This window comes from Meriones unguiculatus, chromosome 6, assembly GCF_030254825.1.
Source record: "Meriones unguiculatus strain TT.TT164.6M chromosome 6, Bangor_MerUng_6.1, whole genome shotgun sequence".
Lineage (NCBI taxonomy): Eukaryota > Metazoa > Chordata > Mammalia > Rodentia > Muridae > Meriones > Meriones unguiculatus.
The window spans coordinates 36,087,124-36,099,191 of NC_083354.1; the positions used below are offsets into that span (position 1 = coordinate 36,087,124).

At 40.9% G+C, this 12,068-nt stretch overlaps 1 protein-coding gene across 10 annotated transcripts in view; it reads left to right on the top strand.

The window, feature by feature from the left end:
• Window positions 1-8,250, top strand: part of Rbms3 (RNA binding motif single stranded interacting protein 3) — a 1,270,324-nt gene extending 1,262,074 nt beyond the window's left edge. For all 10 annotated transcript variants that reach the window (XM_060385099.1, XM_060385093.1, XM_060385097.1 and 7 more), the window contains one exon: window positions 2,373-8,250. In XM_060385099.1, coding sequence (XP_060241082.1) covers window positions 2,373-2,420 — 48 coding nt within the window. In that variant the 3' untranslated portion in view covers window positions 2,421-8,250. The remainder of the gene's footprint in view (window positions 1-2,372) is intronic.
• The last annotated feature ends 3,818 nt before the right edge of the window (window positions 8,251-12,068 follow it).

Genomic DNA, 12,068 nt, shown 5'->3' on the forward strand with positions numbered 1-12,068 from the left:
TATTCATCTATACACATATATGGATACATGCATCTACGTTTGCGAGATTAAAAATATAGAATTTATGTTATTTCTCTTCCAGCGTAATGTAAAAATATCTGTAAAATAATTTAGCCAGTCCTCATTATGGTAGCTCTCTTCAATGCCTTGGATTTCACAGACTGGAAGGCTCTTCTTCCCAGCATCCTTGTGCTAATTAACAAGCCACTACTTTCCCTGGAAGCCCTTTGCTGGGGTCATTATGCTAAATGAGATACAGAGGTCTTTAGGTACTTGCTAATGGCTGGCACTTCTCATCAGTTACTAGCAGACTGCCAGTGGGGTGTGAGATTCAGACTAGGCCCCCCAGTGCCCCTGAGAAGAGGCTTGATACCTTCCATGCATTTAACATCAAAGTGTCCACACTCAAGACACTGCAAACCACAGCCATTACAGGCAGGAGTCCCAGAGAAAGATCTGAGAAACGTGATGATGGGCTTATGAATAAAACGTCAGCCACAGGTTATTCTCATTGTTCACATTTCGCTTTCCAGGCTAAAACAGAGAACTTGGGGCTGGAGAGGTGGTTTGGCAGTTCAGAGTTCTTGCTGTTCTTCTACAGACCAGTGCTCATTTCCAAGAGCCCACGTGATGGCTCACACCTGCCTCTAACTCCAGCTCCAGGGATCCAAGGGCACCCACCCAGATACAAGCATGCACACACTGAGACGCACACATATGCACAAAGGATGTTTCCCCCAATATTGATGCAGAAGGACTTTAAGCTCTTATCACAGGAGATGACACCTGTGGCTTATTCTGGAAAGTCTATGAGAATTCTGATCCTCACTGAGTTATCACTTATTCCTTAGGCTGTATATAAAACCCTAAAAATAGCTACCATCCAAGGGATTGAGAGGTGGCTCAGTTGAGAAGGGCACTCGCTCTCAAAGAGAGAGTCCCTGTGACTGAACCCCCAGAACCTATGTAAGAAGCTGAGTGGGCAGAGGCACAGATCTCAGCACCTCAGTAGCCAGCACGCTTAGCAGACGGTGAGCCTCGGGGTTAAGGCAGGAAAGCAGGGACCCACAGAGGAAGACTCCGACATGTGCACAGCTGTATGTGGACCACATACGTACACACACGAGATACACACACCATATTAAAAGTCAGGTCTTTTCTAAACATTGTATTTAAAATATAAGCACATCACTTCCCCTTTTCCTTTCCTCCCCCTTCCCCTCGCACACTCCTCCATCTCAAATTGATAAGCCTACTCTTTAGTTACTATTGGTTACCCAGTACGAAGTGGTCAGCCCTGGAACCATGCACACAAACATGGACTCAGCATGCTGTGTTTCTATTTACCCATGCGTGTATATAGAAAATAATAATGAAATTTAAAAATTTGAAATTAACCAGATCTCCTAAAGTATATGTGCACATCAAGTTAAAATCTCCGATGCAGGAAGTCTTTGCCTCAGATTCCACTTTTGTGACCTCCCAGTCACAATGCAAGTCTTCAGGAGCCTGGCTTGCCCATTTGAGGTTGTCATGTGACCACCATTCTCCAAAGAGTAAAACTTAGGTCACAAACGAAAGAGATTTGCCCCTAGAACTAGGATTAGAAAGCCCCTCGTAGGTCCCACTGAAATCACACTGGGATGGGTGCTTTTCACTGAGAGGAATGCTGATCTGTGCAGTCTGTCTGTCTGCCCTCCTCCACACGAGGTTGATGGACTAAGAGCTTTCTGACTGTCCTGTAATAAATGATACAAAATGTACCTCTAGTGTCCCCAGTGAGTCGTGCCTTCTGCTATGGCTTGCTTTGGGTGTGTCTGCTGAGACTTTGTTTTTGGGGACGGGAACAGGGGGGCGGGAACAGGGGGGCGGGGACGGGACCCGGAAGGTCATGGCAGGTCACCGTGCTTCTATGTGTGGAAGGCATTGATGCAGGTGTCGTGGCATTCTGAGTTTTGACTTAGATATTTTTAAGGACCCTTGCTGCTTTTGCTGAGGTTCCCAGCACCTACATGGCTGCTCACAACCATCTTCTAACCCCACTGCATGTTCACCTGATGTGCTCTCAGTCTGGCCTCTGCTGCTGCCGAATTCATGTGATATATTTTCTTACATACAAACAAGGAGTTATACACACAGAAACAAAATCAGTTAATCTTTAGAAGTATCTAAGTCTATCTACCTTGATTTTGACATGAGCAAACTCTTGCTTGGGTGTAATTTATATGAAGTTAGCAGAACTTGATGGCCTCATGTGCTAATATGCCTGTTCCATCGCTTCTCTGAGTATGATGAAAGGCTTGGCTCTTCTAACTAAATGACAGAAGGAAAGCTTGGTTGTAATGACCACTCTTATCCATTTGTCTTTGCAGACCATAGACAGAAATGAGGATGTCCACCTGAACCTTTTCCTTCAATGAAGAAACTTCACTAAGCAAGAACTTAGTTGGCCTCCAGTTTGCACAGGCACCAAGGGAAAGCTTTCTTCTTCTTTTATTTTATTTTTTTTAATTTTATACTTTACTCAAAGAAAACAACGTTTTTATGTGCTGTGCGAATTTTTCCTTCGTGTGGTCTCACAGTTATTTTGTCATTTCTTTTTTTAATTAAAGGAGAAAAAAAAATCCCAGAAAGGGGGTAGGGTGATAAACATCAAAAGTTGATGTTTTCTGTGGAAGAACATTTTAATTTAGAATTTACCTGAACGTGTAAGTAGATTTTTTTTTTGTAGAAAACCCAATGTCAAGAAGTCAGAACCAGAAGTATAAAAAAAGTATTTTCCTCAGTAATTAAGCTATTTTTTCTCTCCTTTTCCTTTTTGTTTGAATTCCCTGGGTTGTTGTTTTTTTTATATTTTATGTTTTTTTAGAAATATTTAGGTAAGGTTTATCTTGAATCTTAATTGCCTTAATTTTAAGGACGTCAAAGGCTCGAGAGGCATGCTGTCAACGTCTGTTTTTTAAAAAAAAAATCACTAAAGTATTGAAATATTGTGCCAGCTTTCACTGGCATAGAAGATGGAGACTGAGTTTTTAGAGTTGAAAAGAAAAAGGAAAAATCTGTACAGTTTAAAAGAAAGTGTTTTTCTTCATTTGAAGAAAAATTGTTGATAAAAGAAACCACAGCAACTGCAAGAATCGGGAAATGCTGGGACTCCTATGAACTTTGACACAAGCGTTCTAAAAGGCTAAAAGACACTTTATGGTAAAGTTATTCACATTGGTTTAAAAACAACTGCATTAGAAATAATGCGTGTTTGGGGGGCAGAATGCAATTTTTTTTTTTTTTTTAATTTCCAGAGCGTGGTTGCTAGCGAAAGCGTTAGTGCTTTTTATCTGCAGTTTTTCTATGAGCTTTGTCAGGTTTTAGTCAGCTTTGCTTGTCACATTGCAAAACCTAGTGTAAGAGCACTAAAAACAAAACTTAAGTAGATAGAAGCTTATGGTCAAAAAGTGCAAAAAAATATAAAAAACAAAAACACACAAACACACAAAAAAAAACAAAACAAAAAACAAAAAAAGCAATAGATAGAGAAATTGTTGACAATTTCTGTAGTCTTTCTTAGTTGTGGTCACTTGCAGCCTATGGATGGCCTATTTTATACCAAAGATGAAGTGAGACCCTGTTACCGTCGCGATGGTAGACACTGCTTTTCTTTCCTTGAAGTTTTGTTTGACCTACATGGCCAGACCAATTCTAACTTCATTTCAACTACCTTTCACTAGTGTTTCACATACTGCAAAAAGAAATTGTTTTTCTAAAAGTGTATATTTGTTGATAGTTGAAGTTTGTACCTACCGTGCTCAGCAGTTCAAGCATGAAGAGTCCAAGAACCAATGGACTGGCGGAAGCAGCAGCTTTAACTCCTGTGAGCTTTTCTAGCCCCGCCAGCTGTCTCAGCAATGCATAGGTGACCACTGGCACACTGGGTCCTTTGTTCAAGAGGATGAAATGTCTTCATATGAACTGCAGGCTAAGTATGCTTGGTGAACCCTCTCTGAAAGATGTCTGAAAGGCTCAGTGATGTCCTGTGCAGTGGGGTGTGGTCTCCAGAGAAGTTCTCATGAATTGGTAACAATAGTCTTCCTTTCAAACACCAACATAAACAGATTTTGTCTTCTCACTTTTGTTTTGTTATTGGCCCCTTTGAACAGACACCTTGACTCAGTACTTAGGAAGGGGATGTTTTCCTTTACCTCTTCCCATGGTGTTCTCATATCTTGATATTGACAGGAGAGACAACACAGCCCTTTCTAAACTTGAGTATAATTCTCTGAGATAAGTGGGGCCATTAAGATCTTTTAGTGCAGTAGAGGCAAGCTCTTCACATGCTAGTTGACAATCAATACATTATTTGCTTTTTATCAACAAGAACTGAAAGAATTAGGGTTGATCCAGCACTGAGACCAAAGGAGATATTTGCACTTAGAATGAGGCAAAACTTGGCTTAAATTTATCTAAATTGACTTAGTGAGCAAGTCCTATCTGACTCATCATGTCTGGGATCAATGTACCTAGTGTTGCTTGAAGTTAGAGGCAGGGGCATGGAACTCTGTTCCTGGGACCATTCCCAAGAATTGCTTTTGAATCAAGTAGGCAAAGCTGTTTTTGCAGGGTTAGTCTATCTGAGAGGTTAGGGAAGACGCAAACCCAGCACTGGAGAGGAAAAGAGAGTAGGCTTTCAAATTGTAGTCCTGTTACATCGCCACACCTGAGGAACCTTACCCAGCTCAAAGGTCCATATTCCTGTCTCACCAGACCTCGGTTCTCTTCTTTGCAACCCTGTGAATTGAGAGCTCAAGCCTGGAGAGTGACTTTGTTGGCCATCAAACTAATTACAGAACTGTATCCAAGGAGACGGCTACACGCTACAGAGAAATTCTACACTTCGCCTTCACCCTAATCTTTTTCTGTGCTGCGGAGGGAACCTGAGCTGTCCACATCCTTCAGTCACACCTGTCGGCTTCCTGGGTGTTGGAAGGGCAAACTTGGATTTTGTCTTTGGCAAGAAAAACCCTCAAGTTCCAGGGGCTTTCGGAACACTCACAGGAGACTACAGTTTCTCTTTCTCCTTCATTCTCTCTCAATTCTTTGTATAAGTAAGGATTATCCTGGGCATCATTCGTTTGAATATGAAACCAACGTACTTTCTTGTCCTTTCTGTAAAAGTACCAAATACATGTGTTCATGTGTTACAAAGAGAGTCTCATTTGCATAATCAACAATGAGGCTGCGAGGTAGCTACCATGTGGCTGTTGAAGGTGCCTAGGTAACTTCATGCTCAAAACCGTCTTATGTATTCGTTCTGAATCATTTCTTCCAAATCTGAAATGTTTGTAATCTCTTTTCTTTCAAACCACGTCAGGCCAAAGGAAATCATCCTGTCATTTTATATGTTTCCGTGTGTTTTATGTTTGTTTGGGCTGTTTCTATAGTGCCATTCCATAAAATCTTTTTGAGAAAAAAAAATGTACATATTCAAATTGGCTCCCTTTTTTTCTGTCATTTTTTTTTTCTTACCTAAGAACTGTTTTCAGCAGTCCAGTGTAGAAGGGGAAGAAAGGCATCAGTAGATAACAGAACTGCATTGTGATAAAAAGCAAGATCCCCCAAACACGTGAGCTATGTGTGCAGGGCAGATGCCTGAATCTCAACCTAGTCTTCACATGGTAGTCCTCATGTGATCTAGGGCAATAGCCGTTCTTTGCATAGAAGAAAAACTCTAATTCTCCGGATTGTTAAGATATTTTGATTTTTTTTTCCATTTCATTACCACATATTGGATGACAAATTAGGAAACCAACTGAAGCCACGATCCAAGCAAGATAAATACTGTGTCATCTAAATGCTACTTACATTGTCAGATTTCTTTGAATGATGACAAGGTATCAGGGAGGCAGAATGTGTGGTGACTGGTAGCTGTGTCACCTAATGACCCCAGGATAGAACCTGTATAAGCTAATGCTAGTATTGGCAGGTGCTAAAGATGAAAAAATATGTGCATAGATTTTATTTTATTTTTTTACCTCCTTGTTTAATGGTTGCAATGTCTATGAAAAAAAACCCTACACATCTTTTATATTGAGTTAAAAATCCCCTTTACCGAAGAGTGTGGGATTTGATTTAAACAGAATCCTTGTACTCTTCTTCATGATTGAGATGTTTGGATGGGATAGCTGCACAGACTATAATGTTAACCGGCTAAAAATACTTTGACAATCCAGACTCATTCGCGTGAGTGTGCAAACAATTGCAGATGAGCTAAAAAAAAAAATACTAAAGAAGTCTTAAGTGGGTTTCAATGAAAAATACATGATTTCAAACTAGTGAGACAACAGAATTGAAAGTCACTTGTAATGGCAATCAGCACAGCAAGAAGTCACATGTTGAAATGTTATAGAATCTTGACACAGGACCTTGATCTAGTTTATTTTTACCACAATATGGAGTGGAGAATAAGATTTCTTTTTTCTTGCCATTGGGACTGGTATGCTAAACATCTTTTTCCCACTAGCCTTGACAGATTCTTTTGAGCTCCAGGGATGGCTGGACTGGCAGGCTCCTTGATCCCATTTCCTTCTTGTTGCAAAGGAATAGTGGGTTTCATTCACGAATCAACTCATTTTACAATTGTGGTTTGCAATATGCTTGAGTGTTTGCAATATGCTCGAGATTAATATTTCTTATCCATACAAAGTTGGATCCTTCAATCAAATGCTGTCTGTCCTGGCCATCCTTTGTGATGACCTGGAGTTCAGAAAAGTACATAAGCTAAATAATAAGCTCCAAGCAGCCCCATGCTTTTAAAAAGTGGGTTCAGTGCAGATTCCCGATTTCTGTTGTCTTTGGACTGATACTCCAGCTTATAACATGCAGACATAGTTGCTGTCACAGAAAGGACTGTGTGTCTGCTATGCAATGACAGCTATGCTCTTCTGGGCTGGAAAATGGTGTGCCAAGGAATTCATTGTACTGGTGAAGCTTCAGAACTGAACAGAGGCAAGATGGAGCTTAAGGATTCAGGGAAAATTATGAGGTCACAGTCACCTGGGAGATTTTCGTAACATTGCTCAGTTTTCTGAGTTTCAAAGAAACACAGTCACTGCCAATATTCGAAGAGCTAGCTGACTGATTTGTGGGGGTGTTTTGTCTTTTCTTCTTAGTGACCGGTCCTGTTAACTTTAGAATTTCACCCCGTGAAAATAACAGTTCACACCAATCTGTGTTGCTTCCCAAGTACTGATTTGTTAAGGGAGTTTTAATCGTTTTTTGAAATTGATGTCCACACATTATACACTACGAATTTTCAACAGCCCATAATGTCCTTTTCCTATCCAGCACACATAATTGAGAGTTTGCTGCGTTCTCACAAAACACACCTGGAAAGTTATAAGAACAAGCTTGGCTCCACTTGGAAGAAAGCTACTTTGGCACCATTCTCTTTACTGAAACTCAGATCAGGAAAACAGATCAACCCAATTTTTATCAGGAGAAAGTAACAGTAGTTTGGGGCTAAATATACTTTTTTATCCCCTTCTCAAGTCCTTTGAGTACAAAAATATATTGTTTTTATTTTTGTTGTTGTTTCTGTTTGGCTCTGTGTTACTATATTACAACTGAAAGTCACTCATATTCCAAGGCATAGTTTTTTGGACATTGTGTACACAAGTGCACAGGTAAAACTGCTGTCACACTCTGGTCCAACATTAATAATAAAGATGCCCTCTCTTCCTCCCCAAATGTGTGATGTCCTCATGTGTGAGAAGAAACAAGATTCCCTAACAGGGAATCATCCCTGTTAGAAATGGTAAAATTATTTCAGAGAGACATTGGGTGACTGAAACTTTGTTCTCCACTCTGGAAACAAACATCCCCATTACCTTAAGAAGACCATTGGAATCTTAATTTTTAAGCTCTGGGTGAAAGTACTTCAGTTTCAAGGAAAACCATGTCACGGCTTCTTCTTTACAGTCATTGTTTTAAGTCATCTTCAACTTCATGGACCTTCTAAAACACCACTTTGAGATTTCGTTTAACGGCATCTTTGTAACTGTCCCTGGCTGTCGTGGAGGGTTCTGTAATCCTATGGCATTTCTGATTTTATCTTTATGTTCTTTCATGTGTATCACAGTCAAGTTAGATACCATTTCCCCTGTTTCCTGGGCTCTCTGTAGATCAGTGGATATTAGGTTTCAATTTCTGTTTTCTTTGATGAAGCTTTCAATAAAAAATGAAAATAAAATCAACAAAGCAGGACTCTGGTGTTTGTTTGCACTTTTCTAGCAATTTGTTGTGGAAAGGTGTAGGGCAGGGTGGAGGAGTTATATCTGGATATAATCCAGTTTTAAAACACTGTTGTTATTTTTCTGGAATCAATAGAAGATCATTCAGGGATGGAGAGATGGCTCAGTGGTTGTGTCCTGCTCTCTAGAGAGGACTCACATTTGGTTGCTAACACCCACACCTATTTGCTCACAGCTGCCTGGATCTAATACACACACACAAACACGTACACAAACACACACACACACACCATTAAAAATAAAAATAGAAACCTTATATTTAAAAACAAAAAGCAGTTATTCTAAGCAAGAGGCTGTGGAAGTGGGAATGGGGCAAGTGACCGTCCGTGTTCATGCCTGGAAGCTGAGAAACCCACGTTGAGGGCCTCCAAAGATTGCGCAGCCATCCACTGAGGTCTTTTCACTGTCTTCCGGCAGCTCTTACATACACAACGGGACTCAGCAGCTACCCATCCCGCATTTCCTAACACTCCCAGCACCCACTAACCACTTGGTGCTGTGTGAAGGCCAGGCTTTCTTTTCTTGGCATTGGTTTGTATCCCTGCGAAACTTAGGGGAACCAAGACCAGAAGCAGGCATCCATTCAGCTTTGGATGACTACGGTAAGGAATAAGTGAAGGGTATATCTCTGCTCCAGAACTGCCCAGCTCTCTTGGATCTTACATTCAAGGACTAAGAAATTTCCATCTCGTGTATTTGCTACATGGTTCAAAAATATGATGATGGGAAAGATAAGAAAAATATTGGATGGAGGAAGTGCATGCAATTTGTTAAACCGGGAGATTGGTGGAGAGCATGCTTATGTGCAGACACAGTTTGAGTGCCTAAAGCCCCAGTAACCATGCTTACATATGTACTAAGCACACATGGAAAAAGGAAGATATTGGACATTTATAATGCCTGATTGTTTCCCCAAAGTTGACATTCACTATCCACCCACAACAGCTCTGCACACCTTGGGTAAATGTCTTCTCCTTCCTCTGCTACTGTCCACAGTAGACACATCTTTCATTGATTCTCTTCTTCTGGTGCCATCCTTGTTCAAAGCCGAATTCTGTGTCACTCAGCATCAATGGGCACAAGGGTGCAGCCAAGGGAGAAAAAGGATATGTGAACAGGCATCCTGGAGCCTTCAACCCCCATGGCCCTTCCACTCCTCTTGTATCTTATTTTCAAAATGTCAGCCTATCTCATGCACTTTTCCCCCTGATTCTTGACTTGCAATTAAGCCTTGTGGTTGGAGCCCATGAGTCTTTATGTTCCAAAGCGATAAACAAAGTCTCTCTGGAGCCAAGATAATTCCACAGACACCATCTTCATGTGTTAGAACAGGTACTTGAGGAGGGTGCAGAGACAGGTAAGTCGTGGCTATGCTTAAGAGCATGTTACATGCATTCCCTTCAGGTATTTGTATAGCAGTGGCTGAAGAGAAAGCTGGAAGAAGAGATTTATTAGAGGCCATCAGAAAATCAGAGGGACGTGAACGTAAATGAACCTTTTTTTATACTCTATTTAGGCACCATACCTCATACTTTGTAATTTATAAAGAATATATTGTTTGAAGATCTAGGGTAATCCAAGTCCAAGATCTCTGTGTCTTGTGAGGGCTTGTTTCCATAAAGCATGTGTGATATGTGAGCACATGTGCTGAGAATGACAGGCAGACTAGGCTTCTTTAATAAAGACACCTAGCCTACTCCTACAGCTCTCAATCCAGACTGATGAATTCTCACCCTCCCAAAGTCCCAGCTCTTCATGCCACCACTTTGGAAATTTGAAATCAACATTTTAAAAACTTTATCTTTTAATCACTTATGTAAGTATATCAGTGTGTAGGAATGTACACATGAATACTGGCGCCCATGAAGGCCAGAAAGTGTCAGATCCCCTGGGGCTGGAGTTACAGGCAAGAAAGAGTGAGCCACCTGACATGGGTGTTGGAAACCAAAGTTCTCTGTAGGAGGGACATTTTTGCTTAGTATCTGGGTGGTCCTTCTAGCCCAGAGAAATCAGCATGTTGAAGGGACATAGACATCCAGCTGTCTCCACTCACCTTCTATTGCAGTTTTCTTAAAATAGAGACATTTCATATGTTATTCGTGTAAAACTCCAAGAGGACTCTCTGTCAGCCATAAAGAGTTCTGATAAGGTATGTGTCCTATAATGCTGTTTTTTAAAAAATATTTTCTTTTCATCTGTGCATGTATTATGTGGGTCTGTATGTGTGTGTGCACACGCATGCACCGGGGTGCCCATGGAGCTAAAGACGCAGGTGGTTGTAGCTATCCAACACAGGCACTAAGCACTGGACCTAGGTCCTCTTCAAGAGCAGCAGCATCTTTAATTGCTGAGCATCTCTCCATCCATCTTGCTCCCCACCTAGTATCTTTTTTCCTCATTAGGGAATACTGACATAGATAACATGAGACTGCTTCCTAACCTGGGGATGAAATATAATGCATTTCAAACCGAATCTTAATTCTTTTTCACTTTTTATAGTTACTATTGAGTAGCAATAGTTATATATTGCGGCTGATATTCATGTATTTACCCAAGGTAACATGTTGGCCATAATATTTAATATTAACACTAAGACTGCATGACTTTGGTAAGTGTTTATAGTGCAGACAGGATCCAAACTTAGCATAAACGAGGTCCCCCAGGATCCCAGGTTTCCTTCTACATAGTTCTAAAGCCACTGACATGAATTGAAGGGATATATCACGTGAGCAAAATTACTTTCATATTTCCAAACATCTCATCATTGTAGTTTTAGTGTTAGAGATATACCCCAAGGCATTGGGGAAAACACTGAGCAAGAAGCCAAAAACGCTCAGATTTGGTGAAGGTGCCATTGCTGAGGTAGGATGAGAGACAGAGCATTGACAAAGAAAGCAGATTCTCAGAGAGACAGCTTAAAATGCTGAGACATTAACATGTTGGCAACTGCATGTTACTGATTAGCTAAAAATGAGCCAGAAGAGTATCAGGCTTTCAACAGGGGCACACAGTTAAAAGGTAACCTGAGGACAGTAAATGCGATAGCTGTTCCTCTCCCTGCCCAAAGCTAACAAAAGCTTTAACAGTTGTTAACTCACAGTAATAAATACGGTTAGCTACCTCCGGACTCAAAAAGAACAGCCTTTAACGGACTATAAAGGTAAAAGGCAGCAGGTAATGAGCTGCTGTTACAGCTTTCTTGTTTGATTGGCTCAAGGAAACAGAACTCGGTCTATGTGTGTACTGTTCATGACATCCTGGGCATTTTTCATGTTTACTCCTACTTCATGTGAGATTCAGGGAGGTCTGACCACAGATGGTCCACCTCAAAGTCAGCAGAAAGCCAGGCTTTCTTCTTTGTCCAGTTTACCGAATTTTCCCCTATGTAGCAAGACCATTCTTTCCCTGAACTCTGATTTCGTCTCCTGTTCCCTCAGCTTTTCTTTGGGTCTAACCTTGGTTCTCCAGGAAGGTGCTCTAAGGCAAAGAACCTGTAACTACAAGTCACCTGATCAAGGATGCAGGCAGTCTTTCAGCTGTCCAGTGAGGCTATCTATAAAACCATCATTCTTTCTCTTTAAACTTCAGCTTCTTCATCTACTTCCTCAGAGTATTTACTCAGGGAAAACAAGTACTGCGTTATTGTGTATAAACCATCTAAAGTTGTAACAGCCACTGAATGCATCAGCTCTGAAGTTTTCCTTTAAAGCACAAGGTGGTCCTCCGACAGTAAGTACCGAGAGTTGAAGACAAGATGAATGTGTG